Source organism: Parathielavia appendiculata (genome assembly GCF_033297405.1).
Source record: "Parathielavia appendiculata strain CBS 731.68 unplaced genomic scaffold N657scaffold_2, whole genome shotgun sequence".
NCBI classification, from domain to species: domain Eukaryota; kingdom Fungi; phylum Ascomycota; class Sordariomycetes; order Sordariales; family Chaetomiaceae; genus Parathielavia; species Parathielavia appendiculata.
The window spans coordinates 3,033,458-3,052,818 of NW_026944221.1; the positions used below are offsets into that span (position 1 = coordinate 3,033,458).

The window sequence follows — 19,361 nt, forward strand, 5'->3', positions numbered from 1 at the left end:
GCATCACACAGCGCTTCTGTCATGGTCGCCGTGTTGGTCGCCAGGAAGTCGTCCAGCTTGTCATCTTTTCCCAGCGTGTCCTTGGTCAAGAGGTAGTCAAACGTCCAGATCTCCGCCTCGACTAGGGAGCTTCTCTCCTTAGCTAGCCATGTAACCTTCTTGTCCGTTTTTTCTGGAGTTTCCCTCCAGGTTCAGTTTGAGCTGCAACGCAGTCACAGTGGTACCGTCTCGGGCTATGCCTCGAACGATTGCATTTCCCCAGTTCATGAGCGTGATCTCCTCGTTCGGCGAGAAACTGGCTGCGTCTGCTTGGTCGATAAGCACCGTGCTAGCATATGTAACCGACTAGGCCCCAACAGCTGCGTTCTTTAGATGCCTCGGCTTCTCCTCGAAATAGGGCGGTTCCGGACCACCCTCAAGGGTCGTCGCGACCAACTCCTTCGTCTCCACAGCCGTGTACCGGGGAGCAACGAGATAAATAAGTTTTTGTTGGTTGCCCAGAGGATGGTCTCAGTCCATGGTGACGGCATTCCGACTGGCGCCCTGCGTTAGCATGAACCCACAGAGAGCGGGGACGGTGAGACCGCGGACTGTCGGCATCCGGGAATCGTCCCAGCCTGTTACGATACCCGTATCGACCACCTTGGTCAGCTTCTTCTTGGAGAGGAATGTCCGGAGGAAGTATAAGCGGGCAAAGTCCAGATTTGTACGGGGCAGCTGTGCCAGTTTCTCCTGGAGCCACTGGTATTGGGCATTTCAATCGGCATACTCGGTTTTGCGGAGAGCATGTGTTACGCCTTCGATTTGTCCACCACCTGGCAGGCGAAATCGTAAGTCGGATAGATGTTCCACGCCCAGTCAGTGCGATGGTGAGGGTTAGGCTCAGCATCCTTGCCCTCCCTCCTTTGACTCGAATGTCGAAAACGGTATATCACCGAATTTCGCATCGCACCGTTGGGTGAGTCAAGGGCAATTCGAGCTCGGATGCAGTGCTTCCTGCCAAAATCAGTCCCGTCCTTCATCTCCTTGAAGATGGCCAAGCTCTCTGATGGCGGCCGGTCTCGTCGCTCGCTGGGAAGACGATTTAGTCGTTCCCCCTTTTAGTCCTTGTGGTCCGTGTCGTCAGCGTACGCGTGTCCCTCTGCTATCATACGATGACTAATTTTATATAACTGCTAGAAGTAGTCGCTCGTATAGATAATGTGATCTAGCTTAATACCCAGTAGCTAAAGGCCTTGTATAATAGAATCCTTGGAATTCCTACTTTTCTTTGGCTAGAGTAGTATTGTCGAACTGAACTATGGGCTTACTATCGCATGCTTGGTAAGCGAAGTAGTCGTTAAGAAGCGGCTTTAGTATAGCCGATTTGCAGATATTCCTCATGTTTGATCAGCCAGAGGATGTGACTACGGATATAGAGCGCAGAGATCTTACGAACGCTCTGGGAAGAACCGCGTTACTACCCTGTTTTCTGTAACAATTCTTCAAACCAATATTGTATTTATACCTGGCTCTGCTCGCTATAGCGCGGTTCTATTTTCCTTGGCTTATGTAGCTTCAATCTCTCCTTAAATCTCAAGATAGCTAGCTTTAATGGAAGTAAACTAATATAATATGTTAGTGAAGTGTAAGGTGACACACACAGGTTCACCAAGGAAGATGCACCGCGTCCACAAGAAGAAGCAGGCAAGACGACCGTATTGTGTGTTCACCACTGACCAACTGACTGATCCTTGAGAGAGAAAAGTCCCAAGTTCCAATCTGAGTATCCTGCTCTCTAGAAATCTTTCTGTTGCGAGTCATGTCGCTTCGCCATAAACTCCACAATGTCTCGCCTGCCAATAGCCCAAGTGTAGGGCTCGTAGTGGGAGCCATGACAGATGTCCAGTTGGAGGAGCGACGCTGTGACTCTCTGCCTTCACGCTTCCTGGACCTGTGCCACTACCAGCCGAATTGCCAGCTCCGTTGACCGGTGTCCCCTGTTGCCCATCTGCATGTCTGGAAGTAAGCCGTTGGTTTCTGCGGCTTGAGTGACTTTGTCGGCTACCACTGACTCTATGACCTTCCCTAAGGTCGGTAGTAGAGCAATGGCTCTGTGGCCTCCTGGTGTCTGATATACGTCTAAGGTATCTATGCTCTCCACACTAGACGTAATGTAAAATGTGTTGATATCTTGGGCACTGCGGAGTTGGAGACCGTAGGCCGTCCATGTTTAACATAGCGACAACTGGGAAAGGTAGCGTATCTGCAGACGATGGCGGAGATGGGGGGAGTCACAATGTACATTGGATCTTACGACTACACTTTAGATCAAAACTCACTTATCATCTCCAGTCAACTTCGACGAATCTTCTACGAGATGGTTATGTCAAGGGAAAGTGTTTCTGGCCGAAATTGATCCGATCACGGCTCACAAGTCATCTACCTAGAGACTATGGGTGCACTTTGATTTGATCATACCATTTGATTCTTCAGATGAAATTACGCATTGATCTGGCTCCCCAAGACTCCGAGATTGCCGAAAGACTGCGGTTGGAACTTCAGGGCAAACATTTACCATTTGTCTTGGTGGCATATATACCTTGTGACCGAGGCAGACGTTGTTTGTGTATGTGACAACGAGCGCGCTGAGAAAGAACCTGTCGTGATAAATAGGTATGCCTACACTCTCCGAATGCAACATGGGGAAGAAGGACCAATACGACTGCGAGGTGCTATGTGAGTACCTACTCATCCACCACCGTGACGCTAAGCAAGTATAGCAAGTGTAGATAACGCATTTAGTTAGGAATTCAAATCAACAAGCTTCTCCATCAGTTTTGGGTCTGGCCCGGTTGGGTCCATGGTTGCCACAATTCTCATGAGAAGAGATACACAGTGCTGATGGTCGAGGCTGGCGCTGAGTATGTCTCTTGTTCTCATCTCTTGGTGACTTCTGACTGCTCTAACCTTATGCCTTCAAATAGCGAGAGTAACAACCTCGGAGAGCATAGTAAGAACGCTGCATGCTTTCAGAAGGACATTGACTCCTTTGTCCAATGAGTACCTTACCTTATTATTCAAGAACTTTGGGCGTCCAATATTGTGAAAGCAGCCAACAGTCAACCTACTAGCACCATCAAAGTAAGCATTGGCAGCTTGAGAATACATAGGGGATAGCGAGACTAACGGTTTTGCGCGCCTGGTGAAGGGAAGTCTGCAACCAACCTCGGTGCCAACCGATGAATCGGTGGTCCCTACTTTACCTCCAGTGTGTCGGACAGCATCCGTAAACGACACACCATTGTAATGTGTTTTTTGGGTGGAGCTAACAGCAGCAAACAGAGGAAAGTAGGTGCACAATGGCCAGAATCCTAATCAAACGTAGGGGGGATGTCAACTCAACTATGTCATCGTTATGCTGGTCCTCTTGGTAACAGCTCGTGGAAGGAAAAATCGGTTGAAAAAAGAAAAAAAAAAAAGGTACATCTACTCACTGACTCGACCAACTTAGTTGGACTTGTGCAACGCCCCGACAGATCCAACTTCGGAACGTTTGCCTATCCTCGACGATAACAAATGGGACATGCTATATGACGACGCAGAGAAACTGATTGGACCCTATACCGACCTCCTCCAAGGTTCAATCCGCCAAAGTATGCTGCTCCAAATCTTGAATGATCATTTCGAGGGAAAAAAGGAGGAAAACGGGGAAACAAGAACGAGCGGCAACCCGCGGCATTCCCACTTTTTCTGGCGGCCAAGCTACGCAATTTGAACTCTGAGTACATCACCTGGTCTTCGTCGTATAGAGTTCTCGAGCCGATACTTGCAGAAGCCAAGTACAGAGGAAGGATCAAGGTTGAAGAGTGAGTGCCTTTGTGAGAAACTCAACCTCGCTGCGTCAACAAAGGATGCGGCAAAAGGGTTGTTGAGAGTGTCACGATTCGCCAGTCATCGGACGACAAGGAGGACGAAGTTCGAGCCAGGATGTACATCGTCTGCGGTGGATCTATACTCACTCCACAGCTGTTGTTCAATTCGGGGTTTCGGACAGAGGAGACCAATACTCAGATTCGGACATACACCGAGACGGGCCTCAGCTATGTCCGGTCCCAATTGGCCATATTTAGGACCTTGATTGAGACGGAGACGCTACCCTTCCTCCGGCTCCCCACCTTGATATCTCCAAGTTTCTCACATACATTCGACTATCGTTTGTTTATAGGGTCACTACGCCACCGAGCAAACAATGTGCTCTGCGAAGTTGTCTTGGATAGGCGCTGGATCAAGGCAGTCTACGGACCGAACTCACCGGACAAGGGGGGCTCCAATCCATACCCGGGCTGGGACGAGAAAAATCAGAGACGGTCAGACCTCAGGGAGAAGAAATGGAACGACAAAATCATTGAACACTTGAAGACTCAAGAGGGCCGTGAGCCTCAGGATAAGTTGCCGTTTCCTTTCAACGATTTGGATCCGCAGGCCACTCTTCCCGTTACCGACAAGCGACCGTGGCACACCGAGATACACCGGGACGCCTTCTCGTACGGAGCAGTCCCCCCGAGCATTGACAAGCGGACCATCATAGATTTGCGCTTCTTTGGCCCCGTGGAACCGACATATGGGAATCGCGTCACCTTCACAAAGAAGATCAAGGATTCTTACGGGATGCCGCAGCCCACGTTCCACAACACGCGCACCGAGACCGACCGAGATCTTACGCATCGGATGTTGAAGCACATGGAAGAGCTTTCTGGGGTTCTGGGTGGCTCTCTCTCGGGTTCCGAGCCGCAGTCTATGGAGAATGGCCTAGCACTCCACATCTCTGGCACCACCAGGGCCGGTAGCTCAAAGAGGGACTCATGCTGCAACAGGTTCTCCCAGATTCATGGTGTCGACAACCTCTTTGTGGGAGGTCTGAATGTCATTCCCGGAAAGAACGCATCCAACCCCATATTGACAGATATGCGCTTCGCTATCAAAGCTGCGGGCAGGATCTCAGATCGTCTGTGGGACGATAGGGACGACGACGACGACGACGAGGAGGAGGAGGGGGAGGAGGAGAGGAGAAGAAGATGAAGAAGCACACTCAGATTAGTGGTGTTAATGGCGTTTAGCTGCATTCTGGAGAGATCAATAAGCTTCGTTGATCTGCGGTTTTGTGGCGGACGACGGCCCTGGTTGTGGCTGATGGCATGAAGTACGCTGGACGATGGCTCTGCCCTCCCAACTAAAGGAGGTACTTTCGTCTTATTCATTTGTCGCCCGCTGAACATTGGAGAACCTTCGGGCAAGCACTGTTGGTAATCAAAAGTGCATTTGTGAAAACATCTCCAGCACTCTGCTCCTTGAATCCTGTCACTAACGGGAATCTCTGCGGGGCCGAGCACAAGTGAGGGCAGGCGGATTGCGCCGAGCAACGGCCTGATGGACGGTGGTATGATCCCTCTCTTCCCTAACAGGCGCGCATTGGGACTGGTACAAAGGGCATGAGTTCGTTACGATTCCTTCTTTTCGGAACTCACCGGCGAGAGAAGGCCAAAAGAAGGGGGTGAAAACCAGTTCTCCAACATCTGTTACAGGAGCAATATGAACGCCAGCTAAAAGAGGCAAACACACACAAGAACAGGGTATCATCGATAGATCGGAAGCCCCTGAATATCCAGTGGAATCGGCGCCAGATCAACCTCGACCCCCTTAAGCCACGTCTTCACCCTCCTCTTTGGGTTCGCCTTGAGCTTCTTCTCTGACTTGACTTTGGCATGTAGTTTCTTTGCGAGCGCTGACGTCGTCCTGTTCTTGATCGAAACGAGTTGCCCGTGGTCGATGTGTTCCCAGCAGGTGCCAGTGCACTCTGTTGCCTGTGCTGCTAGGAAAGTATTTCTGCCAAAGGTTACTGTGCTGGCAGGATAAGGCTGGATGAGGTAGTCCACCTCCTCGGGGAGTGCTGTCAGAGTCCTGCTGCTCCAAGCGAACAGGCCCTCGGTTTGAAAGCCAGTCGAGGTCGTGATTACGCTTCGCCAGGAGCTCTTGGGGGAGCTGGGATTGATGGACGCTTTGAGACTGGGGCTGGCCGGCGGGCTCTCTGGGACTGGAGACAGAGGTTGGCCGAGTTGGCTGCTTGAGGTCGTTGGTGTAGTCTCCTGGTCTTGATGGCCTGGCGCGAACTCATAATCCCATGTTCCTGATCCGATGTTAATGATGATTTTAGGTACTAAGTAGTTTGCATCGAGCCCGAGATTGGGACGAACCATTTTGTGTTTGTCTTGCCCTCCAAAAGCAGTTCTGCTCCTCACTGAAGTACCAATCTGACCATGCGCCAGCATTGTTGGAGCCAGCTCTCTTCGACCTGGGCTTGTGCCGTTTGGCTGGCCCTGAGCTTGTCCTGGCTGTCTGTTCCACGGTCTTCTTGACATCGGAAGGAGCCATGGGCAAAATGCCTTTGTGATTTCTCCGTTGTTGACGAGAGATTCTCTCTCAGAGCTCGGCAGGCTCTTCTAAATGTGTTGAATGGGCCAGGGTTCTGAAGGCCCGCGTGGTAGCCCGGGGCTTGAATCAAAACAAGGTAAAGTTCCAACTGGAACTTGCTCGTTAGATATTAGTCACGAGCCTTCGTAGGCACTTTACAAGAGTGCGAGCACACGAACTATGGTGCAAGGCTCTGCGGCAGGGACAGTGAGTCGCCGTGGATGGCTGTTGGTATGATGGTGGATGCTCCCAAGAGCAGGCGGTTCGTTGCGATGAGTCCCGGCAATGTAGAGGATGTAGGTTGCGCAGGGACTTGTTCCGGTTGCCAGTCACACATGAACGCAGCTGGACTTGAGTTGGAGAGAGTGAAAGAGCAAGATAGAAACCACCCACGGGAACATGATACAAGCAAGCCCAAGAACGAGACGATATTGAAGCGTGGCAACGTCAGTTACTGGGAACGAAGGTGTTACAGCCTCTCACCAGCAAGATACCAGGTCGCATAAAGGAGAATTCTGAGGCGCACCGAGGCTTGTAGACCATGCAGGGCGCCCGCGAAGAAAAGGAATGTTCCCAAACCTGACGTCAACCTATCATGGCGGCCTTGCGTCGCGGCGGTGCGCGGGGCTTGGTGCCCTCGGTGCCCAACGGTGCCAACGTTTGCGGCGCAACGCGGACACCCTACATGTTATCATGGCAGTTGGCGCCACCTCACATGACTTGAAACTGCCGAACCGCAGAATCCGGGAAGCTTCTCATCTCAATGAGCGGCAGCCCTCCCCGTGTCCAGGGGCATTCTAACGCCGGTAGGTATTCGTAGTGTACTGGCTGGTGATTCCGAATACTCTTCTGTACAAATCAACGCCGGTGTAAGGGCCGATGCGTTTGGGAAAGCGAACAGATGGTCAGCCTGATTGTTCCTGCTTGAATCTGTAGCTACCGCTGTCCCAGTAAGTCTTGCGCGCATGATGCGGGGAAGAGTAGTCTCCTTGGACTTGTTCGGAGGTTGGATTTGGAATGCAGTGAGAGATGATAAGAGCTTTGTCGGTTTCGCTATACAGTCAATGGGAGTCGAAGTTTACAGACCTGTGAGCCTTTAACATTACAGTAATAAAGGTTTAAAAAGTGGGCCCACAGGCTGGCGCCAAGCATTGACGCAGCAGCAAGCTCCGGAAAATCAATCCGCAACATTGCGCATCAAACCATCAACCAAGTTGCACCAGCAAACGAAAGTGCCGATTGATGACACTTCGCAAACCTAGCTAGCACACGGCCTTCAACATGACATCCACGATTGGCATCCCAATCAAGCTCCTCAACGAGGCCCAGGTGCGCCGTTTTCCCGTTTCTGGCCCCGCCACATCGTACGCCCGAAATCTCGAGCCGCAGCTAACAATGCACAACCCCTACAGGGCCATATCGTCACCCTAGAAATCACCTCGGGCCAGACATACCGGGGCAAGCTGATTGAAGGTGGATGCCGACTAAAAATTTCCCATGATACCCATGGAATCGATGCTAACGGAAAAGTTACAACAGCGGAGGACAACATGAACGTGCAGCTCAAGGACATCACGGTCACCGCGCGCGACGGGCGCGTCAGCCATCTCGAGCAGGTCTACATCCGCGGCAGCCACGTGCGCTTCTTCATCGTGCCTGACATGTTGAGGTGCGTCGTTTTACCCCTACTACCTTTCCCCGCGTGATGCGCGAAGGGAACCAGAAGGAATAGACATTGCACAGCGAACTAACGCTGACATGATGATGCGTCTTCTAGGAACGCGCCCATGTTCCGTAGCCGCAACGTCCGAGGCAGGGGTGTCGGTCTGGCCAGAGGAAGAGCCACGGTCAGCAGGGCGCGGGCCGGCGGACGTGGAGGAAGGTAAATGGGAGATGTTGGGTAGGGAGATGCTGGTTTAGAATGGGAAAGAGAGGGCATAATTTGGCGTTTCGGATTCCACAGGCACGAGAGGTGTGGTTTCTGGGGAGATCACAAGTGAGGAAAGTTTGAAAGATGGCGGGCTCAGGGGCATGTGGCACAGTGGACGATACTTCACACCACACTCCGACGACAAAGGTCGAGAGTTTGTCACCCCGACTGGCAAGGGTACGTATCATGTCTTGCTCTCTAGATATGGGTAATTCTACGTTCAGGGCTGACGCAAGCCTTACCCAAGCCCGGGACCGAGGCGAGCCTGGAGACTGTCATGTCTCCAAAATCATGTAGAGTACATGTTATACACGGCGGATTATGCTTGCCAAGTCTACTTCATCTGCGCGAACGCCTCTTCCGCTCGTTTGATGATTTCCTCGACCATATTCAACTCTTCTAGGTGTGCAGTCCGGTCACCCCGAGGGTCGGGCGTCTTGCCCGCCTGATTCAACACCTCGGCCACGCTGGCTTCTGTTGCGCGGATCGCCTTGCGACCCTCTTCGCGCACCTCCTCTTCCCAGTATTCTCTGGCCGCGTCCCACTTCCCCTGGAAGCGCCTAAAGCTCAAAGCAATGCCCAGCGCCGCGATCGCACCACACTCGTATGCCCCGAGCGATGAGAGGTACGATAGCCCCGCGAGAGCAGTGCTCAAGCCGGATAGGCTGGCGGCTTGCACAACAAGTTTCTGCGCGAGCGCTTGCAGGGCCGGGACGGTCTTCTCCTGCAGATAGTTTCTCGTGAATGGGATGTGAGTCGGCCATTTGGCGACGATGTTGGGTGCGACTGTGTCTTGTCTCTCGGTCCCCGTCGACGACTGAGGCAAGGCTGGTCCCGCGTACAGTGGTTGTCCTTGCTGGCCCTCGGCGATGCCAGCCTCCTGCATGCGGCCGGCGAGATAGATCATGGCCTTTTCTGCTTCTGGGAGGAACCGCAGCGCCACCATTTCCGACGTCATCATGCCCACATCATCGGCTCGCCAGAATAGCTTCCACCACCCGAGCTTGCTCCAGGGCCTGGTGGAGAAGGCAAGATCCAGCTGCTGCTGTAGTTCCTCATGGGCGTTCTGTGCCCATTCTGCCAGAGCTTTGTCCAGGTCGGCGATCGCAACAGGTGAAACTTCTGTTTGTGACTCGGTCGCCAAGTCGCGCGCCTGTTCCTCCTGAACGGCCGCCCTCGCATTCCGCAACAGGGAGTCGATCAAGTTCCGGACAGGCGTCTTCGTGAACCCCTCCCCACCTGACAACACGCTCTTCTGCAGCCACTCACTGATGCGGCCAACGTTTGCTTCTGACCACAGCGCCTTGAACTTCATGGCATTTCCGACGTCCGCGCGGAACAGCTCCAACGCTTCACGGCCAGCATCCACGTTGACCGCAACCAGCGGGCAGTCCGCCAAGTCCTCCTTTCCAACCCTGGTAAAGTTGACCGCGCCCATGATCACATCCCATCCCTGCACAACAGGCATTCCCAAAATCGCCGCCGCCCCAAGCATCCCGTCCCCAACCAACACCGCCATGTGCACCGGCGTCCCAACCGCCGCCACATGCCCCGCCGTCGTAGCAGCCACATCCACCATCGGCACCAGCAAAGCATCGTCAACAACAGCCTTCCCACCAGGTGACGGCAGCGCCGCCGCTACCTCGGCAACAAGCATCTCCACCCCGGCGCCCCTCAGCAACGGCGTCGATACCCGCAGCTCGGGGATCACGTGCTCCTTGATGCTGGCGACCGTGACCGTCCCGTCCCTTTCCTCCTCCTGTGCTTTCCCAGCAACACGTACAATCAGCGGGTGCCGTCGCACGTCGTGCGCTTCGAGCTGCACCTCCCATTCTGCCGCGGGCGTGAGCGGGTCGGCGAGAGCCAGGCGCAGGAGGCGTTTGGCCGTTGTGGAGCTCTTGTTGTTGTTGCTGGAAGCAGTTCCGGTCGAGACGCTGAGGAAGGCGACGCGGACGGACTCGTGGCCTGGCGGTTCGGAGAGGTTGCGCAGGGCGAGCTGCAAGCGGGGAAGGTTGACGTAATTTGGGCCGTGGGTTTGCAGGTCGAGGAGGGCGCGATAGAGGTCTTGGCGCGTTTTGCTATTGAGAGATGGGGACGCAGTATGAGAGCGGCGGTGGATTTCGGGGAGGGATACGAGTGGTTTTCGGCTAGGTCGGAGGATTGGCGACGGAGAGGAGGGCGAGATTCGTGGTGTGAAGGAACAGAACAGACATATTGACGGCGCCTTTGCTGGCTGCGATCGGAGACCCGGGCTCCGAACCAGCGCCCTTTGAAGGGCCAACGACGGCGGCATAATGGCGCTGGTTGCAAGGGCCAGCTCCGAAGTTGTTGGAGTTGTTGATTGATAAAGCACAGCTCGAAGTTCAAATCGCGAGCTTTTTGCCGGGAGGAACCGGCAACTTCACGCCAAGGCCAGATGTGCCAGGGCTGGCAGGGGAAAACATGGCGAGCATGGCCAGAGCTCTTGCAGCGATCTTGTCTCAAAATCCCTGTCCGGCTGTAATCGGATTGGGTGCCACCTTAGACGTCAGCCAAACCCCCACCATCCCAGCTCCATCCGGCATCCATCGGCGACTTGGTAAGAACAGGTATCGCGAATCGTCCACTCAGCCTTCATACAACACGTAGAGCACCACCTCGCCCGTTTCCCTCCCTGTCTCACCACCTGTTAACTTCGCCGTACTCGAAAGCAACGCCCACGAATATGGCCCAATCAACAGCCCACCGACGCCTCCTCCAAGAATACCGCGCCTTGACCAACAACCCGCCCGAAGGCATCACGGCTGGGCCTGTGTCCGAAGACGACCTGCTGCACTGGGAAGCCCTGATACAGGGTCCCGAAGGCACGCCCTTCGAGGGCGGCGTATTCCCCGCTGAGCTGCGCTTCCCCAAGGACTACCCGCTCGCCCCGCCGACGATGAAGTTCCTGGGTGAGATTTTCCATCCGAACGGTGCGTTGTTCCTTTGCATTTTCCTTTTCTTCTTATTTCCGTAGAGTAAAAAGAATGACATTTGTTGATGGATGTGGCGTGGCAGTGTATCCAAGCGGCCTAGTTTGCATCTCCATCCTGCACCCGCCCGGCGATGACCCCAACCACTACGAGCACGCCTCGGAGCGGTGGTCGCCCATCCAGAGCGTCGAGAAGATACTCATCTCGGTCATGAGCATGCTGGCCGAGCCGAACGATGAGAGTCCTGCCAACGTGGAGGCGGCCAAGATGTGGCGTGAGCGGAGGGACGAGTATGAGAAGAAGGTGCGTGACGGGGTGAGGAGGATGTTAGGGCTTTGATATGCTTATCCTGGCTTGTACGTGGCTACGGATATGGGAGGATGGCATGGCGCATTTGGGAGTTCATGGGAGGTTTGTCTTGCATGGCATAGAGTTTGCATTGCGATAGCGATGTGTGGTAACAGGGCCTCTAAACGGATATTTCAATTGCGTTTCAAAACTCACGTGTATGACATTTGACTGGTTCTCAAATGCGTTTCATCTATAAACATCTACAAACCACACCCACTTCCCTCGTCCCCAGCCTTCTAAGCCAGCCCGTATCATCATCATAACCCGCTCACAGGTTGTTCTCGGCCTTGAACTTGTCCCACGCCTCGTTTAGTGTGCTGAACACAGTCCCAGCAATCATGCGCACCTCAGTGCTAGCATCTTGCGCAATCTGCATCCAGAACCGTCAGCAACACCACACTCAACAGCCAAACCTGGAATACGCAGAGCTCACCTTATCAGGATGCGTCTTGGCAATCGCCTTCATGTAGACGAACTTGACTTTGTTGGCCACCACCAGCTCGTGAAGCCCGACCTTCTTCCACCCGCTCCCCTCCCACAGCACAGTATCCAGGCTGCTGAGCAACGCGCGCAGGTTGTCGCGCTTGCCGTCCCGCCAGGCGGCAATGCGCGCGTCGACTTTGTCAGTCAGCGCAATCTTCTCGTCCCCTTCCCTCTCGGCCGCCTTGTGCGCCGCGCGTAGCCGCTCCACCGCCTCGAAGCTCTTGTGCGGCGTGGTAGTGGCGGAGGGTCTCGGGCGCAGGGGCGCGGCCGCTGCCGGCCGGGGCGTGGGTGCCGGCTTCTTTGGCGCGAGCGCCTTTTGGCAGCGCTGCCTCCCCGCTGTGGCCGCCGCCCCGCCGAGCCCGGCTTCGACGCAGAGCTGCCAGACGGCGGCGGCATCGGCCCACTTCTCCATTTGTTCGAGCGCCTCGGCTTTGCGGGTGAGGGCCTTGCCATACAGGTCGCGCATGTCGCGCTTCTCGCTGGGAGTGGCGCCGCTTCCTGGGAGTTCGACGTGCTCGCCCTCCCCTTTGCCCGGCCCGATCAGTCGGATGGCCGTGTCAGCGTCTTCGACTGCTTGGCGCGGTTCGCCCGTTTTGAGCGCCGTTAGGGCGCGGTTGCAGAGGAGCACGATGGTCAAAGGGTGGTCTTGCGGGATGGCTGTAAGGGAGGCTGTGTAGGAGGCATGGGCGGCCGCGAAGTCACCGCGCTTGAAGTGTGCAGTGCCCTCGACGCGACACTTGGTCGAGTTCTGTAACGCGGTTGTGGAAATGTTGGGTATCTGGCGAGCGGGTCGTATTGGTGCTGGTTTTGAAGCCGGCGACGGCCGGATTGAGGCCCGAGGAGCCGGAGATGGTTGCGGCGAGCGCACTGGAGGTGTAAGGTTGGATGTCGAAGGCGTGGCCGAACCAAAGAGCAGATCTGGCTCCGGTTTTGCCGGCGTTCTCGTCTCCGCTTGCGGCTGTGGAGTAGTCTTCTTCCTACGGGCCGGGCTGACATATGCTTGGAAGCTCTCTTCTTCGGCTGCCTGCCTGCCCAGCCGAGACCGAGGATCCAGGGACTGCTGTGAGGCTTGTTGCCATTTTGGCACTTGGCTAACCTGCCCGGGGCGAACCGGTAGAGCTGGCGAGCGGTCACGAGACTGGGCTTCGCTAGGAGCGTGACGCTCGAATGCGGAACTCCCTGGTCTGCCGCCTGGTCGTCCTCCCCCTTCCAGCATCAAAGCCTCATCGGTGACCTCAGCCATTTGCCTGCGTCGGTCACCAGCGCCAGGGTGATCTTGGGCAGCCGACCGCATCCATTTTGGCTGGTTGGGGTCCCCGTCCTGATGGAACTCGGCAACCGCCTTCTGTACCTTCTTTTGCCCTGTCTTCCACAAACTGTTTGCCGTCTTCAAGAAACTTGAACCCACGGCAGCAGCAGTCTTGGCAAAATCGCCGTCCATAGACGCTGGTGACCGGTTGTCTCTGCTTCTGGCACCATCGGCTGGTGGCCCCTCTCTCATCCAGGACGGCGTCCCATTTCGGGGCCGACTTGAGGTTCGCGCTTCCGCCGCCCTAGGCTGCTCTCTCCCCCCTCCGCGACCTATGCTCTTCTCCTTTGCCTGTCTATGAGCATCATCTAGCAGCCAGTTGACGGCAGCCTGGATATCGACGCCTGCCCCGCTCTCTGTGAGCCCCCTCCTCGCATTCTCAGGGGTAAACCCGTAGTCCACCAGCTGGGCGACAGCCCGATCAAAAGGATCGTCGGATGCAGCAGGCTGCTCGGCCTCGGACTGTGAGGAGGAGTCCTCGATAGCTTTTCCGGGTTCGGGATCGCGTGCAAATGCCGGCGCCGTCTTCTTCCTGACTTGATCTACCGGTTTGCCCAGGTCGCCTAGAAGATCGTCGTCCTCATCGGCGGGTTGAGGAGGCGGCAGCTTAGCATTGCTTTGGAACTGACTGAGCCCGAATGGGTCATCATCTTCGCCGCCAGAGCCTCCGCCGACCTCTGTTGATGGTTGATTCCATGCGTGTGGGTTGCTGAGGTCCAGGCGAGGGGCGTTGGTGGGCGAAGGGCTGCTCGAGGGCGCAGGCGGCGGGTAGTGACTGGAATTATCCACTTTGGTGCTGGCATTGAAGGCCGCGAACAGATCGTCGTCTGGGTCGGCTGGCGGATTATCGTTTTGTATCCCTGGACTTGGCCCTGTCGCCGAAGGTGGGGCGGGTATCGCAGGAGACGCTGTCCTTAGAGAGCTCGACTGGTTTTGACCAAGCGAGTCAAAAAAGCGTCCATCGCCGTAGTGCACTTGTGCCTGCTTTCGCCTCTCCTCCTCTTTCCTCCTCTTCTCGGCTTCCAGCTGGTCTTGCCGCTCGCGTAGACTTAGATTCGCGCTGCTTTTTCCGGCGCCGAGGTTGAGTAAGTTGCCGAAGCTGTCCGGGGCGGGCTTGGGGTTTGAGGACTTTGGTCCGATGTTGCCGGATCCCTGCGCCGACAACGGGGTGTTGCGGCCGGATGCGAAAGGGGACGGGGTCGGGCGCAAGGAAGGGTAGGTCGAGGCACCGGGATTCGCGTCGGCCGGTTGCGCTGGCTTTCCTTGCTTGGGCGCCGACCAGCTCAAGCCAGCGAGGTCGTCCATTGTGCCGTCGGCAATGGTACTATCAGCGCGGCATCAGGTATGGGGTTCGCAGGAGCGAATGCAGGATTGGAAATCTCGTGGCTCGAAGCACTAGTAATGTACCTTAGGTGTTCAGATCAACGGCGCATTTGCAAAGGGGGGCTTATTTTGGCTCGCGCTACAAGGGTCGCCCGACTTTGCTCGCGTGTGGTTTTAGCGCCCATACTCCAGCCACACGCGGATGACAGCAATGTGGCACAGCACCTTGTGTAACTTTTCCTTAAAAGTGTGGCGCATATGGGAATTGCGCTTGCGCTGCCAAGCGCTTCGACTTTCCAGTGCTGGATCGGCGAACCCTGCATAAGATCTGGCATGCGCTTGCTGCTGCGAGTCAACTTGGTAGCGCAGCACATTGTACCGTAAGCGCTCAGAAAATCTGGAATTCTTCCCAGCAAAAAGTCCCTGTCTGCAAGGTTCCGCAATGGTTGTGCAGGGTGTTTTGCGGGGGGGGGGAGGGGTGGGGGGAAATTCCGGATTTCACCAGCGCTTACGGTACGGTACGTACATACTAGCCTGGCAATTAGCAGCCGCACATTGGTAGAGGACTACCGAAGGCAAAGAGACATTCTTTCCATTATCTACTTGTCCACGCTCCACGGGAGTTTAGATGCGCTGGCAGTGCATGATGTTTCTTAGGCACTTCCATGAGGTAAGTCGGCAATGTACTCCGTCCCACAGCACTCCGCAGCGGCATGCCCCTGGAAACCAGTGTTTCCAGTGTTGCCGATCGGACCCATGATCTTCAAAGGTCATCGGTGCCGTTCCTTCCTGCTAAACATGTCTTTTATGCACCTTCAATAACGAGCGACGGCCAAGGGAACGCAGGAGGACCCGCACCAAAAAACAGTCCGCCTAACCCAGAGGAAGCCGACCTGTTGTCCGTCAAGGTCCCTGCAGCGCCAGGGGCAGACGCCTTGGCAATTTGCCATGGAGAAAGAGATCAAGATGCGGCCGCTTAATTGGCCAGCCGACCTTTGGGTTGGATCCAACCCCGAAGACGTTTAGCTTAAAACCAAGCATGAGACTGTTTCAGCTTTTGGCGCTCGCCCGATCTGAGGTTGGGGAACACCTGGCTTGCATGCTCCGCCCTGTCAAACGCACCGGCACGCGCCACTGAAACTTCCATGAAAGCAAGCCAGCATTGAGTCGCATCTCAAGTTTGACGCAGAGGAGTGGAGTCACACCGGCAATTGCCAATCGCATAAACTCAACACTGTGAGAGCGCCACGTCCTCGATGCTGAGCGAAGGCGCAAAAACGAGCCTGCCCGACACGAGCTGCCGTGACCGGAAGCGCGGTCGAACAACCGGATGCTGGTATCGAGTGCGACCGTTGAGTGAGATGACGATGTCGAGGGTGGAGTGGTGCAGATTGTCTTTGCCAGATGGCATCCCGTCCTACGCACCGTACAGCAGAACTGCGCGGCACGGCAAGGTAGAACAAAAATGTACCTAAGGAATTTGATGAGGACGCCGATGCCCGGGCTTCACAGAACTAGTTTAATATCCGTATGATGCCCATGTAATTGCCTATCACACAACAATGTCTTGGGTAGTAGTGGTCGAGGCTGGGCGGCTGCTCCCTCGGGAAACCGGCTTGCCCACACTTGCGCAGTGCGATGGTGTTCCTGCGTTAGAAGTCCCAGAGGATGTGCATGAGATCCCTGCAGCGTTCCCCTTAATCCTGAGGTCAAGTCTTGTGCTATCAACAAACCAATCAGATGCCGTCTTTTCCTAGCTGAGTGCTGCTTCGGGCAGGAGCATCCCCGACCAGACGTTGTCTCCCGTGGGCACTCTTTCCCTTGGCCCCAGTTACAGAATGCCGTCCCACTTCGATTGCTACGATTCCACAACGTCCGGATTTGGGTTATCTTTGGCGCATGTCACATTCCCTTGGTCTCCGTTCCTCTCGACTTTGCGCTCGTCTGCCTTGTCCACGACGTCTTTCAACTTTGTTCAACGCACAACACTCACTTTCACTGTTTCTGACTCCCCGACTTGGGGCCCACATTCTTTACATTCCGGCGATGAGATCGACTTTCTTTTTGACTCCACGACGTCATTCATTTCACCTTCTTTGAGTGGTCGCCAACACTCCTTTCCTGCTGTGCTTGGGGACCGCCACCCGACGACATCGCGCCGCCGTCTGCAACATACATCTTCCGCTTCCCAATCAACGTCAATTTCCTTCCAGGCCGAGTAAGGGGAAGCTGGACTTTGCGTGTGAACAGACGACTGGGTACAAGACAAGGCGGCGACAACAACTCCCTGGGGCACAGCTTGGATAGGCTTGTGAACCAAACGGCTGTGAACTGTAAGCCGTGGTCGGTTACTCGGCCTCCATCTGTGGTTCCCGACAATCTATGCCCTTCTTCGCTGGCTGGACCGGTACGTTGTCTGGTTTGAATGCCGAACAATAAACACGCCGCATTATTCTTTGTTGTTTCTGGCTTATGCCTTCATGATCACCAGCGTTCCCCGTCTTTTCTTTTCATCCCAACTCGGCCCGGCGTCACAAGCATCACCTCTCATTCAAGCTCCCTTCCCTGCTTTCACCAAACGTCAACAATGATTTAGAGAAGGGCTGGCAATCGGGCTAACCAAAGCGGCAACGCAGATTGTCGACCACCACCCCACCTTCTACAAGTCAACACACTCTTTTCGCGATCGGCGATCGCATTCTTCGACTACATATCCACCGACATCTTTTTTGCACCTGTCACGCTCTCTTCAGATTCACCTAACTTGCAAGTCGTTCCTTTACATTAGGCAACATGAGAATTGACGCATCGCTCGCGATCCTCGCATCGCTGAGTGGTGTTGCCGCCTTCTGGCGCCTGGAATGCCGCGGCCGTCTTGCCATCGCGCGTCTTGATCCTCTGATTAGCCCAGGCACCGCGTCTTTGCACGCGCATGCCATTCACGGTTCCTCGGGTTAGTGTTGACAGATGCGGCAGGGAAATGAATCTTCATGTTAACACCACCTTCTCTTGTAGGCTTCAATGCTGCGGCGACGTACGAGGATCTCAGAAATGGTGACTGCACCTCTTGCGCTGTCACCCAAGACATGTCGGCGTACTGGGCACCGACCCTTTACTTCAAGCACGCCAATGGCAGCTACGAAGAGGTCCAGCAGATCGGTGGCATGCTTGCGTAGGGCATCAATGCTTCAAAGTTCCCTAGAAACAGTGTGCGCTGACACCTCGCAGCTATTATATGTTGAACAAGGACTTGAAGGACATCAATAAGCAGATCACGGCATTTCCCAACAACTTTCGTATGATTGCCGGCGACAGCACCCGGCGCAATTACTCGGTCACTGGCGGATACAGCGTTTTTGAGGCTGACCCGCCCAAGTCACGGTGGGCTGAATTCCAACAGGTCAACCAGCATGATCTTGCTCAGCGCGCTACTGGCTTCAACTGCCTCAACTACAACGTAGCCGCTGAGGGTGCTTTGATGCGCCACTACCTGCCCGACAAGGCCTACTTGGATGCTCACTGCTCGGAAGGAGTCCGATTTGAGATTGCGTTCCCTTCCTGCTGGAACGGCGTGGATGTTAGCACCCCGAACCACAAATCGCACGTTGCCTACCCGGACCTAGTTCTTAATGGGAACTGCCCGGAGGGGTTCGACGTCAAACTGCCTACTCTGATGTACGAGACAATCTGGGCCACCCATGCCTTCAATAGCGTGCCTGGCGAGTTCGTCATCTCCAACGGTGATACGCAGGGTATGTCCCGCTCGTCCGTCTCGGTCTACGGATATATACTGATTTTGATTCCCAGGCTTTGGCTATCATGCCGATTTCATGAGCGGTTGGGACTCCGAGTTCCTGCAGGCTGCTGTCAACCAGTGCACCAACCTGACCGGCAGGATCCAGGACTGCCCTCTCTTTGACGTCATCAGCGAGGATCAGCAAAGACAGTGCAAGATGGCGGCCCCTGCGATACTCACTAGCGAGAAGGTTACCGGTATCATCGGGGACTCGCTCCCTGGAGGTGTTGTCATTCAATACGGCCCCGAGCCCGCGACTGGTGGGAGCAACGCGCATACTGTGCCGGTCTCAGTTGCTGTGCCCACCGTCAGCTACACACCCGGCACTACCGCCTCCGAAGGGAACTACCTCCCTGGGGGCGTCTTCAAGGAGAGTCCGACCTCTACCTCCGTCTCCAGCTCGACCTCCAGCTCCGTCTCGAGCTTGAGCTCGAGCGCGGAGGCCGAGGTAAACGCGCTGGCAGAGCCCTCTCCGTCTCCTACTCCCACACCAATCCCGTCGGACCCGCCTGTCCCTGAAGGCTACGATCTTGTCCGCACCGATTACGTTACCAATGGCAACGTGGTCAGCAAGATCGTTGTCATCGAGACGGTGGAGTACGTCGTGATGACTACCGAAGTCGTCACTGTCACGGCGACTCCTGAAGTCAACAAGGTGCGGCGCGATGTGCATCTGCACCACCATCGCCACCACCACGGCTTGCATTAAGGCACGGGTTGAATCCCCTGGTTTGTGTCTGTGTGACTGGTCCCTGATGGGTCATTCTT

At 55.3% G+C, this 19,361-nt stretch overlaps 8 protein-coding genes across 8 annotated transcripts; 4 read left to right on the forward strand and 4 right to left on the reverse strand.

Moving 5' to 3' along the window:
* Positions 1 to 510: 510 nt before the first annotated feature.
* Positions 511 to 1,383, reverse strand: N657DRAFT_631519 (uncharacterized protein; the record flags this gene model as incomplete). The annotated part of the gene is made up of 4 exons (XM_062791061.1): positions 511 to 741; positions 936 to 1,071; positions 1,265 to 1,268; positions 1,311 to 1,383. The coding sequence occupies 4 exons, from the start codon at positions 1,381 to 1,383 to the stop codon at positions 511 to 513; spliced, it is 444 nt and encodes a 147-aa protein (XP_062651528.1).
* A 1,298-nt stretch (positions 1,384 to 2,681) lies between these two features.
* Positions 2,682 to 5,061, forward strand: N657DRAFT_653900 (GMC oxidoreductase; the record flags this gene model as incomplete). Its single annotated transcript, XM_062794457.1, has 9 exons — positions 2,682 to 2,722; positions 2,818 to 2,838; positions 2,871 to 2,903; positions 2,967 to 3,033; positions 3,191 to 3,254; positions 3,519 to 3,635; positions 3,683 to 3,848; positions 3,906 to 4,171; positions 4,226 to 5,061. 9 exons carry the CDS (start codon positions 2,682 to 2,684, stop codon positions 5,059 to 5,061), a joined length of 1,611 nt encoding a protein of 536 aa, XP_062651529.1.
* Positions 5,062 to 5,615: 554 nt separating this feature from the next.
* N657DRAFT_678318 (uncharacterized protein) lies at positions 5,616 to 6,411 on the reverse strand (the record flags this gene model as incomplete). Its single annotated transcript, XM_062796061.1, has 2 exons — positions 5,616 to 6,166; positions 6,234 to 6,411. The coding sequence occupies 2 exons, from the start codon at positions 6,409 to 6,411 to the stop codon at positions 5,616 to 5,618; spliced, it is 729 nt and encodes a 242-aa protein (XP_062651530.1).
* Positions 6,412 to 7,731: 1,320 nt separating this feature from the next.
* On the forward strand, positions 7,732 to 8,327 carry N657DRAFT_533660 (Sm-like ribonucleoprotein; the record flags this gene model as incomplete). Its single annotated transcript, XM_062787757.1, has 4 exons — positions 7,732 to 7,779; positions 7,863 to 7,923; positions 7,990 to 8,119; positions 8,228 to 8,327. Coding segments are annotated over 4 exons (339 nt in total), but the record flags the coding sequence as incomplete, so codon positions are not given.
* A 199-nt stretch (positions 8,328 to 8,526) lies between these two features.
* On the reverse strand, positions 8,527 to 10,986 carry N657DRAFT_641795 (uncharacterized protein; the record flags this gene model as incomplete). Its single annotated transcript, XM_062792216.1, has 1 exon — positions 8,527 to 10,986. A coding segment is annotated over exon 1 (1,954 nt), but the record flags the coding sequence as incomplete, so codon positions are not given.
* Positions 10,957 to 11,893, forward strand: N657DRAFT_612746 (ubiquitin-conjugating enzyme). Its single transcript, XM_062790395.1, has 2 exons — positions 10,957 to 11,331; positions 11,417 to 11,893. The coding sequence occupies exons 1-2, from the start codon at positions 11,085 to 11,087 to the stop codon at positions 11,668 to 11,670; spliced, it is 501 nt and encodes a 166-aa protein (XP_062651533.1). The 5' UTR covers positions 10,957 to 11,084; the 3' UTR covers positions 11,671 to 11,893.
* N657DRAFT_641796 (uncharacterized protein) lies at positions 11,807 to 14,925 on the reverse strand. Its single transcript, XM_062792217.1, has 2 exons — positions 12,116 to 14,925; positions 11,807 to 12,052 (listed from the first exon to the last, which is right to left on the reverse strand). Exons 1-2 carry the CDS (start codon positions 14,777 to 14,779, stop codon positions 11,951 to 11,953), a joined length of 2,766 nt encoding a protein of 921 aa, XP_062651534.1. The 5' UTR covers positions 14,780 to 14,925; the 3' UTR covers positions 11,807 to 11,950.
* A 2,665-nt stretch (positions 14,926 to 17,590) lies between these two features.
* On the forward strand, positions 17,591 to 19,302 carry N657DRAFT_653905 (uncharacterized protein; the record flags this gene model as incomplete). The annotated part of the gene is made up of 4 exons (XM_062794458.1): positions 17,591 to 17,750; positions 17,813 to 17,969; positions 18,026 to 18,549; positions 18,605 to 19,302. 4 exons carry the CDS (start codon positions 17,591 to 17,593, stop codon positions 19,300 to 19,302), a joined length of 1,539 nt encoding a protein of 512 aa, XP_062651535.1.
* Between the last annotated feature and the right edge of the window lie 59 nt (positions 19,303 to 19,361).

Coding starts and splice junctions, on each gene's coding strand:
- N657DRAFT_612746 (XM_062790395.1), top strand. CDS start 11,085: ATGGCCCAATCAACAGCCCACCGACGCCTCCTCCAAGAATACCGCGCC. Junction 11,332..11,416: donor TGAGATTTTCCATCCGAACG/GTGCGTTGTTCC, acceptor GTGGCGTGGCAG/TGTATCCAAGCGGCCTAGTT.
- N657DRAFT_641796 (XM_062792217.1), bottom strand. CDS start 14,779: ATGGACGACCTCGCTGGCTTGAGCTGGTCGGCGCCCAAGCAAGGAAAG. Junction 12,053..12,115: donor CCAAGACGCATCCTGATAAG/GTGAGCTCTGCG, acceptor TTCTGGATGCAG/ATTGCGCAAGATGCTAGCAC.